Source organism: Amphibalanus amphitrite, unplaced genomic scaffold, assembly GCF_019059575.1.
Source record: "Amphibalanus amphitrite isolate SeventyFive unplaced genomic scaffold, NRLGWU_Aamphi_draft 001474F_arrow, whole genome shotgun sequence".
NCBI lineage: Eukaryota > Metazoa > Arthropoda > Thecostraca > Balanomorpha > Balanidae > Amphibalanus > Amphibalanus amphitrite.
In genome coordinates this window covers 101,847-120,573 of record NW_024882967.1, presented here as the reverse complement: position 1 = coordinate 120,573, position 18,727 = coordinate 101,847, and the positions used below count along the sequence as shown (strand labels likewise).

General features: G+C 49.7%; 1 protein-coding gene across 1 annotated transcript; it reads right to left on the bottom strand.

Moving 5' to 3' along the window:
* Window positions 1-1,117: 1,117 nt before the first annotated feature.
* LOC122373299 (prolactin-releasing peptide receptor-like) lies at window positions 1,118-2,290 on the bottom strand. Its single transcript, XM_043351231.1, has one exon. It carries the CDS (start codon window positions 2,180-2,182, stop codon window positions 1,118-1,120), a length of 1,065 nt encoding a protein of 354 aa, XP_043207166.1. The 5' UTR covers window positions 2,183-2,290.
* Window positions 2,291-18,727: the final 16,437 nt, after the last annotated feature.

The following is an 18,727-nucleotide window of genomic DNA, read 5'->3' as shown; positions in this document are numbered from 1 at the left end:
GTATTTTCCCCAAATGCCCCCCCCCCCCCGGATCCGTCAGTGGCTGACCAGCTTGCGGCGTACCCAGATGGTCTGGACTATGTTACGAACTACCAAGCTGTTACACTCAGCGCCGGAGCGTCGGAGTGCATGGAGCAGGCTGGACTCAGATCCGAAGAGCAGCTGGTGTGAACAGCTATATGATTACCTAAGTAAAATTTAAATAAAATTCAATCAGGCTTAGCGTTACAAAATAGCTACAATCTCCAGCGGAATAGAGCTTATTTGTTCAATCGTCGTGAATTGTTGTTTTGGAACGTGCAGGGGATGGTCCGCGTAAATCGTGTGTCTACATGTACCAGGTTGTGTGAAAATACGCAAGTCTCCATTGCCGTGATGAGAAACGCCTACTTTTTCAAACATATAATACACATTACACATACAAAGCTCCACATGACATCGTTTACAAAGATAGATGTGTTTTGTGCACTTTGCGATGCGCAGATAGCATTTTACAATACCATATATGTACATGGCTGACTCCAGGGGCGGATCCAGAAAATCTCCAAGGGAGGGGCCATTAGAAACCAGGAGGCCCCCCCCCCATAATCCCACCTGTTGGAGGCCCCATCTTCCCACTTGTTGGGCCCCCCCCCCCAAAAAAAAAACTGCGTCTATTGAGCTTATCTAGCTGTTCAGGCAACATCTCAACATCTGTGCAGGCTTGGAGGCCCTCTGTGCAGGTTAGGAGGCCCTGTAAAAGTGGTCATCTCTGTGAGTATAAGAGGCCTCCAAGTTATGAAAAGCTTTACCAATCTTCTAACAAAGAAGTCTTCTCAGCTAGTCTTCTAAGAAATAACTAAGTGAGTAGGTTTAAAAAAAAAAAACTCATCGGATTTCGGCCACTTTATTTTCAGGAGGCCCCCTTTTCAGCTTTTTAACTTTTTAACTTTTTATTTTATTTTTGAAAAAAAATCGGCCAAGGGGGGGGCCATGGCCCCCATGGCCCCCCCCCTTGTATCCGCGCCTGGCTGACTCACATGTCGCTTTATAGACATGCACGCATATCACCAAACATCGCTTCAAATCTGGGAAGTCAGTCATGATCACCTCCACGCCTCACGCATTATGGAAGGGATCAGAGTACCGCGACCGCCTCGCCTGCCTGGACATTGTTCTGGACCGGCGCCGTTTCGGCGGGTCCGGTGTTCCCGCAGGTGGTGCGCAGGTCCACCAGCTCGGTGTTATTCTGGAAGGTGGCCCTCGAGGGCAGGTCCTGTCTTATCTGTGTCTCCGGCTCTAGCGCCGTGCGAGTCGTGGAGAGGTGGCGGGTGTCAGAGAACGCGCACGACATCGCGCGGCTCCGACTCTGGCGTCGTCGACGGAAGCAGGGCAGGATGTCTTTGAACTCCTTGCGGAAGTTCTCGTTGAGCCAGGCGTAGAGGAACGGGTTGTAGCAGGTCGAGCTCATGGCGATGGCGTGCGTGACGAAGAAGAGCAGGTGGAAGTAGGGCCAGCGCGCCCAGCCGAGGCCCAGGTTGGTGGACACGTCGTCCAGGATGTTCATCAGGTTGAGCGGCAGCCAGGAGAGGCCGAACACGGCCACCATGGCGATCAGCATCCGGTTGGTGCGCCGCTTCCTCTCGCGGTCGGCCTGCTCCTTTCGCAGCGTCTTGGAGCCGGGCTTGCAGCGCGCCCGGCTGGAGAGCTTCAGCGAGATGAGCGTGTACGTGCTGGTGATGATGAGGAACGGGATGACGAACTGCAGCACGGTGGTGATGCTGCCAAACGTCAGCCGCACCTGGCCCGGGAAGTTCTCCTGGCACACGTAGATGTCGTCGTAGACGGTGTACTCCACGAAGACGGCGTACGGCAGAGAAGCCACGATGGAGAAGAGCCAGGTGCAGATGATGAGCCCCACGCACATGGTTTTGCTCATCCGCTGTCGGAACGGGTGGATGATGACTACAAACCGGTCGATGGCGATGGCAGTCAGCGTCAGGGAGGAGATGTAGATGCTGACGGCCTGCGTGCAGGTGACCAAGTGGCAGAGAAATGCGCCAAAGATCCAGCGCTGGAGGAACGTGTAGAGGGGCGTGAAGGGCACGCAGAGCACGCAGAGTAGGATGTCGGAGAGCGCCAGGTTCAGGATGAAGTAGTTGGTCACCGTCTGCATGGCCTTGTTGCGGAACACGGCGTACATCACCAGACAGTTGCCGGTGATGCCCAGCAGAAGTATCGCCGAGTAAATGACGTAAAAGCCGGCCTGTATTCCCGGCTGGAAAATCAGGTATTCTTCACCACCCTCTTGAGACGTATTTCCGACACTTGGTGTTGTCAAATCGCCTGGAAGAATGTCAGGCGCGGCACTCAGCGACGCCCCAGAGACAAAGCCAGTGTCGCTGCCGTTATTGGCCATTCTGAGACGGGCGACTGTCTCAGTTTATTGTCCCCAGTGAGCTGTTCTTCCCGTTGATCCTATCTTTCTGCTCACTGATCTGGTGACTGGATGGCGGCACAGAGCAGAGTGGATCCACGTCCGACACCTCACCGTCCGACCACAGCCACTGTTCTGGGTCGAGCCGAGAGTGTCCGGTCACAGAGCGGCGCGTCCACCGCCCTGCCGTCGGTGCTCACCGTCGGCACCGTCAGCACCAACTGACGACCGTCCGTTGCCGCCGGCCGCCGACCGACGACGACCGACGACCGCCGACCGGACCCACATACATACAGTGCCCAGGGCGGTCGTACCATCAACGACAGCCGATACCGGCCAGCAGCCCGCATCCTAGTGATAGGAAACCGCGGAGCTGGCGTCCGACCCGCTTCATGGATTTTACCTAGCTGCCACGTTAGCGTTTACTGAGTGTTGGAGGAGCTGTCAGTCATATCAATGGCTGTAAGTGTCAAATTAATCGGTCATTCGGTGTTGATGAGGGAAGTGTTGATTTCTTTCTGGAGAGTGGAGACAGTAGCGGCGGGACATCTTCAATTAAGGGCAGGCACTGCCGACTTTTGGTCCCATTCTTTCCATGCAATGCCCATAGGACTAATGTTAAAATACCAAAATCAAAGGGGGGCACGGTGCCCCGGTGCCCTCCCCGTTCCGCCGCCTATGTCTGGAGATGAGTTCACTTAATTGTAGAGAGCAGTACGCTTATTTTCCGCTAAGTTCTATATCGAGTATGGCGTGGTGGAGGGAGAGGAGGGAGTTGAGCTGGAATTATGAACGGAAGCTGGAGCAAAGGGATAAAGATCAGGATCGAATCCTGGTTGTGCTTCTTGACGACAGTGGTTCTGAGAAACACTCTGCTTATATGTATGTATGTATGACCATTGACCAGGATCAATGCAGCAGTGCAAACAGCTGAGTTCAGTGCTCACAGAGACTGGTAATTTCAATGGGGAACATTCTGGCACAAGGCCCACGCGGCCGTTTGCATAAATCATGTGCATGATGACAGCAGCCGTCACAGTTCGTGATAAATCCAATCTGACAATCTCGTGTCTCATCCATGGCATTATTTGAGCACTTCTGAGGAAACGGACCGAGCCTCAGGACATCACGTGACTCCAAAGTGTCCGGGCTGTCCAGACCCATTTAATTATCTCATATGAGGGCACTGAACTTTCAGGTGAGAATCTCATCACGGGCACGAGCCGTTGACCTGATTGCTGTTCTGTCGCTCGACTCGGCGCCGGTTCGGCGGAGGGCTGCTGGTGCGGTTCGTCGCCGGCCGTCCACCGGGACGGCACCGGCCCAGCACCCGATGTCCCCCCAGGGGGTCTTTGGGAGGTGTCTCCGCGAGGCTGCCGACCGTGGCGAGCGCCGAGCACGGCCGAGCACGGCCCAGTACGGCCGAGCACGCCCGGTCGGCCGCCGTGCTCAGTTGCAGGCCACCACGGAGTGTTTCCGCTCTCAGAGCTGAAAGTTTGAGGTGGCTCACACCTGGCCGCTCCCATGCGGAGTTGGCTGTCCAATAGGGTTGTTAAAAAAACCGGTTTTTGGAAAAGTATATGGGCTCATGGCTCATGTGGTGCGGTATTCTTTTCTGAGTCCAATGATACCATTTTTTCCGAAAAGTATTACTGCTAGGCGCTGCTCAAACGGCTTAAAGAGGACCATGTTACGCCCGCCGACCGGCCGGTGTCAATAAGGGCGAGAACTCGACGCCGCGCGCCGGCGGCAGCGCCTTATCGGCACCGCGCGCCACGGCATCTGCCGGGCGGCCGGCTGGGCAGTGGGAAGTTACAAGCGCGTGGTCTTATTGCACACGATCAGGGTGAGCTGTCCCATGTTTTCGGGGCGGAAAGCTTCAGCGCAGCATCGGTGCGGCTGCTGCGGTGGTCTGTGTCGATGATACAGAAAATAACTCAAACAGAGCTCAGAAAAGACTGAACGATTCCGGATAGTTGCCTCGAAACAATCCGTTTCAAGAATACAGCTGCCTTCTTAACGTACTGTATCACTTTTTAATTCTTTTTAATTCTTCAAAAAGCAAGCTCTGAGCAATAACAGACTCATGGGTGTAACTTTGTATACTTTCGAGGTCCCATGTGGGACCCCAGTGCGAACATTTGGGACCCCAATTGTCATTTTGGGACCCCAATAGTGGAGGCCCCCGAGACGCACCAGCTACTTTACAAACGGAGGTCCGATGTTCATATAGAAGGTTCTCTGTATAAATAGGAGGCCCCTTGGACAATTCGGAGGCCCTGTTGGACAAATGGGAGGCTCCCTGGACAAATAGGAGGCCCCCTGAGCAAGTAGGAGGCCCCCTAAACAAGTAGGAGGCCCCATGGACAAGTATTGGACATAGGAGGCCCCCTCTGTACGAATAGGAGGCCCCCTGGGTCTGGACAAATAGGAGGCCCTAGACCTAGACAAACAGGAGGCCCCTTTCACAAAAGGAGGCCCCCTGGCCAATTAGGAGCCCCCTGGACAAATAGGAGGCCCCTTTCACAAAAGGAGGCCCCCTGGACAATTAGGAGGCCCCCTGGACAAATAGGAGGCCCCCTGGACGAATAGAAGGCCCCTGGATAAATAGGAGGCCCTCTGAACAAGAAGGAGGCCCCCTGGATAAAGAGGAGGCCCCCTAAAAATAGGAGCCCTCTGGATAAATAGGAGGCTACTTTAACCAATAGGAGGCCCCCTGGACAAATAGGAGGCCCCCTGAACAAGTAGGATGCCCGCTGGACAAATAGGAGGGCTCTTGGGCAAATAGGAGGCCCCCTAGGAAAATAACAGCCGCTTGGACAAATAGGAGGCCCCCTGGACAAATAGGAGGCCCCCTGTACAAATAGGGGGCCTCTTGAACAAATAGGAGCCCCCATGGACAAGTAGGAGCTAGAGGCCCTCTGTACGAATAGGAGGCCCCTGAACAATTAACCCTCGCCCATGTAGGGGGGGGGGTTGGTGCAACCCCCCCCCCTGAGGTTTTTCTTAGCTACACGCCGAACCGTTTCAGATAGCCTGCTCAAATTTTCAGTACCCTTTGGGGCATCCTTTGCGCAACTTTTGGTAAAAATTTTTTGTCAAGGTCATGTCAGGTCACGGAGTTATGACGTCATAAAGGGAACAACCTCCGGCCAGATTTACGCTAAATTGGAGATTGCTTCACAATGGTATAAATGCCGACTGACCTGACACACTGATGGATTGTTTTAGAATCATAACTGGCTGATTTGACATTGGCACAATGTCCGTTGACCTTTTCAAGGTTACTAAAGGTCAAGGTCAGGTCAGTGACCTCGGTTGACCTGTAATGACTTCTTGCACTTGTATGCCTTTTCGGGGTATTTTGATGCCCTGAATTCGAATTTGCTATCCATTTCAGGCATCGTCAGTTGTTTCTTGTAGTTCATTTTGGGTCAGGGTCAGGTCAGTGACGTCACTCGCCTGACGTGACCCAATGCACAAATGACCTTGCAGACTTCCGATGCTCCCAACGCATCATTTTTAGAGTTATGGCATCAAAATACACACCAAACGATAGAGAATTGATCAAGGATCACGATAGTGAAGGTTTCAAGTCGATATCTCTTACCGTTTTGCCGCAATCGGCGCGGAAATATGAAAAAGTTAGATTTTTCCGAAAATTTGACCTTTGACCGGTCATAAGTAGGTCAAATGTTGACCTAAGACCAAAAAATATACCACCAATCGCGAGATCTCGTTGAGAGCAATCCGTTGGTCTTTTCCGCTAAGCTCTACGACGCTCCGTTTTCAAACGCCAGGGGGGGGTCGCACCAACCCCCCCCCCCTGCATGGGCGAAGGTGGCAAAACACCGTTTACGGGCGAGGGTTAAAAGGCTCCCTTAACAAAAAGGAGGCCCTTCAAAAAAGGAGGCCCAAGTAGTAGACCTCTGGACAAATAAGAGGCCCCTGCACAATTATGAGACCCCTGGTCGAATAGAAGACCCCTGGATAAATAGGAGGGCCCCTGGACAAATAGGAGGCCCCTGAACACGTAGGAGGCCCCCTGGATAAAGAGGAGGCCCCCTGGAAAATAGAAGCCCCGTGGATAAATAGGGACCTTCTGGACAAACAGGAGGCCTCCTGGACAAATATGAAGCCCCCTAGACGAATAGGAGGCCACTTGGACAAATAGGAGGCGCCATTAACCTATAGGAGGCCCCCTAGACAAATAGGAGGCCCACTGTAATAGTAGGAGGCTCTCTGTACGTACAAATAGGAGGCCGGCGCTCGACCTGTAGAAGCTTAGCTGTATGTACAAAAAGGAGGCTCTCTGTGCAAGTAGTCGAAGTAGGAGGCTCTCTGTACTGTATGTACGTACCTACAAATAAGAGGCCCCCTGGGCAACTTAGAGGCTAGGTACACAAATCGGAGGTCACCTATAAAAAGCGGGACTCTGTTGGAATACCTGTTTGAATAAATTGTTTTCCTGATATTCAAATTATTTAATCCTCGCCCGCACATGGAGGGCAGTGGTTGCCACCCCCCCCCCAGGTTTTTTTCTGCTCTGCACTCAACATTTTGATTGCTAGAAGCCGGATGTTTCGCATAGCTATAGCTGCTTCTCTATCCTTTCTTAGCGTCCATTGAAAATTCCAAGTTTCTGTGGTTTTGGTTTCGGAGATATGATCTTATTCTTCAGGTGATGTCATAACCCAAGTGACAAATACCCAATATCTTGCGATGCCTATGGGTCTTATGAGCTTTTGACACCTTGATTTCGGCCTTTTTTGCCAGTCTTACCTCCCACCTATCATGGAACATGTTGTTCGATGATGTAGAGACGCTAGGGTCAGGGCCAAGGTCAGCCTCGGTCATCTAAAAATTTTGCGTTTTAGGCGAGCTGAATTTACTTTCGTGAAGTTTCTTTGCCTGTATATTTGGTAAAAGCTTCTCAGTTCATGATCTCATGCTATAGGGACACATTCATAATCAGTGCACACATCAGTATACACACAGACACACACAGACATACAAACACATATCATTGACCTTGACCTTACTTGACCTGAAATGACCACAGCCAGCAAAAACCTAGTCGGATAGTGTGACAAAGAGGTTCTAGCTGGCTTGGCACCACAATACGGCAGCGTCATCGGTATATGATGAGCAGCGCACGTGATATTCCAACGGGCAACGGTGACCGCAAACAGCAACGTTCTTTAGTTTGACCTGACCTGGAAGGTCAATGACTGCCTGATGAGGTAAAATTTGGTATCATTGGCTTCGTCTCTTCCCAAAAAAAATATGTTGCTCTTGACTGCGAAGCTTAAAATTTTGTTTGAATAAATTGTGGTGATGTCGAATAAAATGCCTACACAAGCAGCGGGCCAACCCATCATATACCGATGACGCTGCCGTATTGGTGCCAAGCCAGCTAGAACAGCTCTTTTTCACACTATCCGACTAATTTGCTGGCTGTGATCATTTCACGTCAAGTTAGGTCAAGGTCAATGATATATGTTTTTGTATGTCTGTGTATGTCTGTGTATGTACTGATGTACCCTGACCCTGACATCTGTACATCGCAGACGGCAGAACAACATGTTCAATGATAGGTGGGAGGTAAGATTGGCAAAAAAAAAAAACGACATCAAGGTGTCAAAAGCTCACAAGGCCCATAGCAAACGCAGGATATTGGGTATCCGTCATTTAGGTCATGACATGACCTGAAGAACAAGATCATATCTCCAAACCCAAAAGCCACAGAAACTTGAAATTTTCAATGGACGCTGAGAAAAGATAGAATTTAGAAAAGCAGCTATCCCAAAATCAGATTTCTAGCTTAAAAAATGTTCAGTGTAGAGCAAAAAAACTAACTTGGGGGTGGCAACCCTCCCCCCAGGTGCGGGCGAGGGTTAGCCCTCACACTTTCTGGGGTCGGTTAGATTCCTTGCGCAATGCTGTGCCGTTAAATTCTTTTTTTTATAATAAAGGCCTTTTGTTTTATTGTCGAAAGTGAAAAAGCCAGAAATTTTCGTCGATTTCGGTCGACGCGGGGATATTTACATACAATGTCATCCTGCTGGCCTGGATCCATGAGTAAGGTCAGGTGACCTACCATTTCTTTATTAATATTAAAAAAAAATCATGGCATCCGGGCTGTGACGAAAAATAAGTGGCCTAAATCCAATGAGAAAACTGGATTTGGGGGTACCCTAGGTTTGGCTTCTGAGCCTCTGGTCCCCCAGTGAAAATTTCTTAGAGGAGGCCCTGGCGTGGTTCGTAAATTACCGCTTCCGCAATTGGAGGCCCCTAATTGCTTGGAGGCCCCCACTAAATGGAGGCCCCCTTGGACGTTTGGGACCCCAATGGTGATGTCAAAGTTTCACCCATGAACAGACTTCTTTGCATTGCTGTTGACAATTTAAGTTGCTTTTGGACGGTGGCTCGCAGCTCCAATATGCTGCCGCGTAGCTCTATTCCAACGACGAAACGGCAACTTAGCGAGAATCGAAAATTTAACGAAGTAGGTACAACAGGAGCTGGCAAGGCTCATGCATTGGTCTATCCATCATGGGTGACACACCGGGGTAATGTGTCACGTCAGGGCAGAGCTGTGTTCTATGCCGGGTCTGGATTCGGGTCTTGATCGGCATCGGTGGGCACGGCCGCCCCGGCCGGACTGCCGGCGTCGCTTATGCTCGAAGGATTGGATAAACGGCGCTTTATAGGTACTCCGGCTAATGTCTCTACTCATGTCTCACTTCGTCACACTGTCAGGGTGGCCACCCTGTCATTCCCGGACATGCTATGTTTTATTTCGGCCTGCTAATCTAAGTTAAATCTGGCGTCGATTCTGTTGCTTCAGCATTTGACATCAACGTATCTGCATAATGACATTGGTGACGCCCATGCTCGTCAAACCCACCCCCAAACTTGGACCGATGACTTCCGGGTCTCCATATTCTGTTCTTGTGCATTGCCAGCTCTTGCTGTACGTAAATCGTGAATTTTCGATTCTCGCACAGTTGCGCGTTTCGCCGTTAGATTTAAGATGCGTGGCAGCATATTGGGCGTGCGAGCCACCGTCCAAAAGTAACGTGAATTGTCAACAGCAATGCAAAGAAGTCTGTTATTGCTCAGAGTTTGCTTTTTAAGGAATTAACAAGTGATACGGTACGTTAAGAAGGCAAATGTATTCTTGAAATGGATTGTTTCGAGGCAACTAACCGGAATCATTCAGTCTTTTCTCAGCTATGTTTGACTTATTTTCTGTACCATCGACACAGACCACCGCAGCCGCCGCACCGATGCTGCACTGAAACTTTCCGCCCCGAAAACATGGGATAGCTCACCCCGATCGTGTGCAATAAGACCACGCGCTTGTAACTTCCCACTGCCCAGCCGGCCGCCCGGCAGATGCCGTGGCGCGCGGTGCCGATAAGGCGCTGCCGCCCGTGCGCGGCGTCGAATTCTCGCCCTTATTGACACCGGCCGGTCGGCGGGCGTAACATGGTCCTCTTTAAGCCGTTTGAGGAGCCCTTAACAGTTAATACTTTTCAGAAAAATGGGCATCATTGGACTCAGAAAAGAATACCGCACCACATTAGCCATGAGCCCGTATACTTTTCCAAAATTCGTCTTTTTTAACAACCCTACTGTCCAAGTCCAGCCCAGAACGGCGTGAGCGGATGTGTTGTGGGTGTAAAATCCCAACAGGAACATACTTTGCCACGCCTCAACCATAGGCGGCGGAACGATTTGAGACAAGGGGGGCACCATGTCTCAAGGAGCCAAACCTAGGGTACCCCCAAATCCTGTTTTCTCATCGGATTTAGGCCACTTATTTTTCGTCACAGCCCTGACACGATGATTTTATCTACTTTTTTTTTACTAAACGAAAATGGCAGTTCACCCCCGTATGCAGGGGTGTAATTTTATATCTCTTTGTGGGGGCATATGCACCAACAATCCTGAATTATGCCCCCACAATGATGAAAATGCACCCACAAGTCTCTTACAAGGCTGCAAGCGTCCTTTCGAGAGTACGGTGTCCTTCGCATGCTCTAACGGCGTCCTCCTGACCGTCTCGCGTTCATGGATAATATAGCGTTTTTAATCACTCGGCGCCCTTCTGGGAGAATGGCGCACTTTTGACAGCACCGCGCCATTCTCATGGTCTAACGGCGCCCTCCTGACCGTCTCGCGTCCTTAGGTTTCTGTTCACCGTGCATCCCTCGACTGTTCGGCGCCCTTCTGGCCTCTCAGCGCCCCTGAACCACATAGCGTTTTCAATCGCTCGGCGCCCTTTTACGAGAATGGCGCCCTTTTCATGATCTCATGGCGCCCTCGTAACCATCTGGCGCCCCCACGTCCCCACCAACGTAGCACTACTGACTGTGCGGCGCCCTTCTGGCCTCTTAGCGCCCCTGGACCTCATAGCGTTTTCAATCACTCGGCGCCCTCCTAAGAGAATGACGCCCTTTTCATCGTCTCACGGCGCCCTCGGAAACGTCTGGCGCCTCCACATTTGGTGCCCCTCCTACTGGATGGCGCCTCTCTACATCTTTTTTACGTCCTTCCGGTCAGTTTCCACTTTTAAGCGTGTATTTGTTTAGTCAGACACGTCACTTGAAGCGCCCTTCGGCTAGCAATGTTATCAAATTCGGTGTTAATTTAGGCTCCCACATGAAGAATATCCATCGCGTCCCAAACCGGCCTGGCGCCGGGCGCCCCTACAGCTGGGCACCCACAATCATTTTAGGAAAATTACACCCTTGCTATGTGTGGTTAACTTTAAGCTGATCCTCCTCAAGTACCTATGTGTTTGTCTCTTCCTTATTGTCGTTTGATAAATTCCATTTATCCTACATGTATCAAAATCCCAAGAAGCCATCGCAGTACTAATCAGTGGCGAATCCCAGGGGGGAGGTCACATGGGTCATGACTTAGGGCCTGGGGTCACCACATGCCTGCCAGGAGCACCACAGGCCTGACAGCCGAAAGGGGAACCACAGGCCCGCCAGGGGTACCACAGGCCTAGCAGGGGCACCACGGGCCTTTCAGTGGCACCACAGGCCTGTCAGGAGCACCATCGGCCTAGCAAAAGCACTACAGGTCTTCCAGGGGCACCACAGACCTGCCAGTGGCACCAGAGGCCTGCCAGGGGCACTATTGGCTTCGCAGGGGAACCACCGGCCTCGCAAGGGCACCATGGGCCTGTCAAGGGCACCACAAGCCTGTCGCTGGCACTTTAGGATTGTCAGGGGCACCACAAACCTGTCAAGGGCACCTGCGTTCTAACAAGGGCACCACGGGCTCGCCAGGGGCACCACAGACCTGCCAAGGCCCAGGGACACCACAGGCCTAGCAAGGACACCACAGGCCTAGCAAGGACACCACAGGCCTAGCAAGGACACGACAGGCCTAGCAAGGACACCACAGGCCTGTCAGGGGCACCACGGGCCTGTCAGGGCCCATGGGCACCTAAGTCATGTCAGGGCCCACCGTAGGCTTGTCAGGGGGCAGGGTAGGTAGGTACCACAGTCTTTCCAGGGGCACCAGCGGCCTAGCAGGGGCACCAGTCATCACATGACTAACCAAAAATAAAGAAAATAAAAAATGAAAATAGGGCACCACCAAAATTAAGTGGCCGAAATCCGTTGAGGTTTTAATTTTGGGTATAGGTAGGGGCACCACTTCGATTCATGACCCTCCCCTTGGAGTTTTCCCGAATCCGCCCCTGGTACTAATACATCAAATTTAAGGGGGCACCTTGCTATTGGTGTCCCCCTTGCAGAATTCAAGGGGGGGCACGGTGCCCCGGTGCCCCCCCCCCGTTCCGCCGCCTATGCCTCAATCCGCCTGAGCTGCCAATAGGATAAGCCATGTCTTCCTCAGACCCAACAGACCGGAAATTTAAGAGCGATAGATTCGTACAAAAGATTTAGCTCTCAGCAGGTTTCATTTCCATTTCTGTCGCCGGAGCTTCAAACAAATATTTGGGGAAACTGAGTGCTTTCAAGAGCTTTACTAACACACGGAACTGATGGCTTTTTCTGAACATCGGAGACAAAGAAAACACTTCACAGGCGCCACCTTGAAAGGCACAATCGATGGAAAAGGAAACCGATATTCCGTCTATAAAGCAACGATGAGCCAGTAATTTAACCCGCGCGGGGCTGGGGGGGGGTAAATTTTACCCCCCCTCGCGAATTTTTGCGATATCTCAAAAACGGCGGCGCGCAGCGCCGCCAAACTTTCAGTACCTTTTCTTACATCAATTTGACACGTTCCCTGAAAATTTGAGCGAAATCCGTCGGAAAATTTTTGAGAAATTGACGTTTTAGTGACGTCATGTTCGCCATTTTCGCCTCAAAAACGGCAAAAGTTCAAACGCCGCTAACATCTTCATTTTTAAAGGAATCAAGACGTAACAAAAAAGGTTATACGTAATTTTACTTTGTCTATCAAATGGCTATCTCGGTTTTTTGAAAATTTTGGATTTTGGCCAAAAATTTTTCAAAAAACTGACTTTTTTGGCAAAATCATTATAAAATCCAAAATTTTGAGTCTATCGAAAAAACCGGAATATATGTCAGAGAAGTGGTCTATGTGCACCTACATACCAAATTTTAGAAGAATCGGTTCAAAAATGTTGGAGTTATTCAAAATTTTATGACGTCACGACACACAATTTTTTTGAAAAATGACTTTTTTGGAAGTTCTAGACCTCGTACGGAAACAAAAATAGCACCATTCGGTTTGTCGTGAAAAACTGCATCAGATAGACACCTTTTTAGGCCTTAACAACCAACTTCAAAATTTGACCTCACTTGACCTGACCTTGACCTGACCTCGACCTGAAATTCATCCAGAGGTGGTCCATATCACTTATTGAGTGTGCCTATTGAATTCTATGAGTAAAATGACCCATAAAACATGTGTCGCACATGCCCTTTTCTATATTTTGTTTTTTGGTGACCTGACCTGACCTGGCCTGACCTTGACCTTGACCTCTGAATGATATTGTATGCAAATAATATTGTCTTGGTAGCCTAAGAACACGTTTTGGGCGATCAGTCTCAGTCCATGACTCCATTCTTCGGCAACTACGGTGCAAGGCCGATACTGTAGAAACTTGCAATTTGTACCCTTGACCTGACCTTGACCTTGACCTCAAACTTTTAATTAAGTACATGTTTTTAGTAGTTCGTGATGAGAGCTTTTGATTGGCGTTTGAATTTTCCAAATCGGACCATTAGTTCGGGAGATAACAGGGGGGGTAAAATTTACCCCCCCCCCAGCCCCGCGCGTTCGGCTGGAGACCCCAGCCCCGCGCGGGTTAAGGCCTTCTTCCATAAAAGCGCACGCAAACCGTGTCACTGACATACCTACCGACATCCAAGACACCGCTTGCGCGTAGAAACAGTGCTGTTTCTACGCGCAGTTTTTGTGCTCACAGAAACTGCTACTGCCCGATGGTCCTAACTTTCTGCCGATGTGCCAAATATCCCTGCGGCATTTCTGTCAGCCAGGTCACGCTCTATGATAGCCGTGTGACGGCGGTAAGACCCGGGCCATCCCCACCTGTCCGTCGGTAGGTCCCATGGGGGCTGACAGGTCCAGAGCTGGGGCAGCACCCTGGGACTGACAAACACAGCTGTGGCAGATCCCGGGGCTGACAGCTGCACCGAGATGCGGCTGGACACGGTCAGCGGCTCGGAACGACCCTCGCGACGGTCCTTGGAGCGACATTTCGCGGCGGCCCTCGCGGCGACCCTCGGAGCACCGTACGAGCCGGATGTCGGCAGGTCGCGGCAGGTCACCGCGGATTGATTGGTGACTGATCCCCGGCCGGCCAATTTCATTACGGCCACCAGCAAATGGCCGCCGGACGTAGCCGCGCACACCGCCCCCGGCGCGAAAACGGTCAGATTGAACCCGTTACTGCTGCCCCGCGGATTACGACCAGTATTGCGCACCACGGGGCAGTAGGGATCCGTCTGCGGAGTGATATGAGGTGAGAGCTTCGGGCCGTTAAGCGTCAATGCTTATATAATTATTTTTCGAGACAAAAGTCAGGTAGGTATGTCCAAGGCCCTAAATACAAGGTTGCACGGACTTATTTCTACTAAACCTACCAGAATATAGTTTCACGGTTGATTATTTAAATAATTATTCAATCAAAGTTTCTTTATTATTATCTCGTTATCATTTGTAAGCAAATTATCAATTTTCAATTTGCTTGCCTTTTACTAGCAAAATAACTTTTCTAGTATTGGGTCAACATAGTGGTGTAGCAGTAGGAACCACATCTGGCAAAACCCCAATACCTACATACAGCAGAAAAGCAGCCACCAGGTGTCGCTACAGTCGCAGCACAGTTGTCGCGCGCGTCGCCAATCGCCAAACTACCGATTTCCATAAGGCTGCATATGCACGGATATGTAACGGAAAGTCGCCCTTAAGGATTACGCTTACATCCTTTGCTTATCAGGTCGATGGTTGGAAATTGGGAGGGTCTCGGCTATTTTGGACCACGGATATGCCTTTCTCACATGATGAGGAACATGCTGATAAGCGTTTTATGTGTCATACCAACATAAAAGTATTTTTAATCATTTTTCAAAAATAGCCGTTCTGCCGTATCTTTCAGTGCAAGGTGCCGTCGGTCATCCCCGACGTGACGTCACGTCGGGGATTTCCAGATTTTCCTACTAGACTTCGACGCCAGCTGGGTATGTCATTCCCGACACTGCACCACAGCCTCATCGTTAGTGCTCGCCATAGATTACTGAATGCATATTGCATGCAGCTATCTGTAGAATTCATGCGTTTTGATCAGCCATGGTTGATGCTTCAGCTATCCAGGCATGATTTCATCCAGCGTGCTGACAACTAGTAGAGAGATCGCGCCTCCCCAGCGAGGTGCTTTATCACAGCTCGTATAATGAGCCGCGGGTCCTCTGCCATACCAGACACTCTCTGGGGCCGGGCCTCGCCAGCGCAAAGGACTACCGAGAAAAGGGCATGCTTGAAAGCTCATGTGGGACATGAATGGTGGTTGAAGTACCTAATTACGAAACAATTCCAGTTTCTTTTTAACTGAGTCAATGTAATCAATATATTGGGTGCAAGAAATAGATTTGGGAATCAGCTGCCACTTAACGCCATCCAAAAACTTTTGCACTGACCACAAAGTTTGCATTGCATTATAGACATCCTGTCAAAGCCTGATAAAAGTAGGGGAATCCCTAAAAAAGATGCGAAATTCAGCGAGTGCGATCATGATCAATTATAAAACATTCCGAGACACCCATGTGACCTTAACGACCTTGACCACATGTGCAGGTCACATGACCCGCTCATCCTCTCTGGTGCTTGTCAAATGTGTCGTCGAGGGTCGTCAACTTGACCTATTCCAGCGTCCTACATGCGTCACCTACACGGCAGCGCTGCATTTCCATTTGCAGGTGCTCAGCTCCCACAAGCCAGCTGCCAAGCCTGGTCTCATTTGATCCCACCCGACTGTGTGATCTCTTCATCCTTTCCAGAGCAGCTGCTTTGAGGTATTTCTGATTGAAGCACTCGCAGTGGGGCTTCTGATTGGTTTCGGCGATGAAAGCCGACGTTATTCATGTTGTAGTGCAGAATATGGAGATTAGAAACGCAGGTGTCTAAGAAAGTGTATCGATTGTTGTAAGCAAATAACAGAGGGCCTTGAATTCCGAAATGACATGTCGCAAGGCGTTATGATGATAAACAACCATTGGCAAGTTTATTTGTCTTCCTAGATTAGGTACAGCCCTCCAGCAAAAGAGTGGTTTGTTAGCCTATGTGCTTTTGGTGCAATAACTTTGAATGACAGAGACACTCCTGTAAAATGACTCAATTAGAAATGAGAAAGGGGTTCGTGCACACACTTCGGCAATGGTTTTCAACAGCCATTAGACGTATTCATCAATGCAGATCGATTATTGTGATGATGGCAACCAACCACTTAATACCTGGAGGGCCGTACATACATTGACGTGGTTATTTTTCAGTAGAAGTTTCCATCGGCACCTTATTTCCTCGCCAAACTATAGCGCTTTGCTACGTACAACCCGGCAGGGGGAGGGGGGGGGGGATGCGACCCCTCGAGCAAGATAGGCCTGGCCTGATTGGAACGAGAGATCTGGAAAAAAGAGTTTGCGCTCTTACGACTTACAAGACGCAGCAACTGGTACCCAATTTAACCCGCGCCCTGGCGGGGGGGAGGCTATTTTTTGCCCCCTCCCCTCCAGCCTTTTCGATATATCTCCAGAAACACTGCGGCGATCGTCACCAAACTTTCAGTACCCTCCCGGACATCAATTTTACACATTGCCAGCAAAAATTTTCCAAAGGCTGTGATAAGTTGGCCGGAAATGACGTCAGAGTGACGTCATGTTCTTCCGTTTTCGACCCAAAAAAGGGCTTCGCGGGAAGAGCTGTCAGGCCTATAGCTTTGCAAATACAGAAAAATCATAAGACATAAAAGCTGTAGAATTGACAGGGCTACAAAACTGTTATCTCAGATTTTGGAATTTTCGGGATGTTGACCCCCAAAAATCAACAAATAGATTTTTTTTAATATAATAGCCGAAAAATCCAAAAAGTTTTTTGAATTTCGAAAAAAACGGGATAAATGTGATAGTCCTTACCGCCCTCTATCCACATACCAAATTTGAGATCGATACCTCTTTTTTGGCCAAGTTATAGCGAAAAACTGTTTGAAATTGATGACGTCAAATTTTCAAACTCATTTTTTTTGCAATTCTAGACCCCGTAGCGCAAAACAAAGACAACCATTAGACTCCCCGTGACGAGCTGCATCGAATCAATCCCCATTTTATGCAAAACTATCAACTTTGAAATTTGACCTATTTGACCTGACCTTGACCTGACCTTCACCAGAAAGTGACCTAAGCCTTACCTGATGGTCGTAAAACCAACACTATTGAGTTGGAAATAAAAAAGTGACCATAAAACATGCATCGCACAACCTTAGTAAAGTTGGGTTCATGTGCTGACCCTTGGTGACCTGACCTGTGACCTCACCTGGAATTGTCAGTGACCCCTAATAGCAACATATGTACTAGACAACTGACGCCCTATCGCTTATCCTCGACAAAATGCGTTTTCCTCGGTGTTATAGCGCATTCCCTAGATGACCCGTGAACGGTGAAATATTTGATCTTTGACCTGATCTGTGACGTCATCGGTGACCCCGAGGCCAATGACATTTGGTTTCCTTCGACAAATTTGACAGGCCTTTCGAACGCCGTTTGAATTTTGCGGATCCGTCCAGTAATTTCGGAGATATGAGGGGGGCAAACAATAGCCCCCCCCCACCAGATCGCGTTATAAACAGACCCCACCAGGGCGCGGGTTAAGTTCGGTAGTCAAGCGGTGACCTCCAAGGTCAGGTAAAAGGCCTCGAAGTGGGGTGCAATTTTTTAATAACTTCAAAAAAAGGTCTCAGAGTCAGGACTACGACTTTCGCATTATCGTGCCTGTCGTCTCAGGTGGCAGGCGCATCGGTTGATAAGCTTTTCGTTCGGGATAAGTCACCTTATAGCTTCACAACCATGAAAGCTCACGATGCTAGTCGAACGAGGTCACACTCACATCGCATGCCATTCTATTTGGAATATGTCTCTGAACCGTTGGTGGCCTTAGCCACACGGTATCGCTTGTACTTCCGACAGTGCATGGTGTGTTATGGTGTGCCGCATTCTTGTTGCTTTGTTTCAGGAGACAAGTGCTTAGCCTTATACTCTGTCAGTTTAGAGGGAAGCCTATATATAAGTATGTAGCCTTTGTTACTGCGGTGGTGGTTTACCGTACCTCCCCTGGACATTTATTGCAAAACTATTGATGATCGGAATGAGTCATTTTACCACAATCATAGGTAGTAAATGCTCCAAATTGTGGCCGTCTAATCGACAAAATGATTGCCTCACATTCTGACGATGATGTTTGTAGGAGACATTGTCCAATTACGTTTCCAACTCAATATCAATGTTTTGCTACACTAGGCACTTATGCATACTAGCAGCATCCTGATGCCTGTTTATAACCGACGTCCTAACTCAAAATGGACACAATGTGACACATTCAGTGTTCGGCTGCATTCTAGCTGTCACAATGACCGACATAAAGCTTACTTTACAATCCATTTGATAACATCTGACTGCAGGCTAATGGTCGACTCCAGTTTACGACCAGACATCGGCTGGTTTCCGATTGGCAGCAGTGTTCGACGCGTTCGTGTCGCAGGTCTATGCTGGATAGATTCCGGTG

Excerpts from the sequence above, each read along its gene's own strand:
- LOC122373299 (XM_043351231.1), bottom strand. The coding sequence starts at position 2,182 with ATGTACGCCGTGTTCCGCAACAAGGCCATGCAGACGGTGACCAACTAC.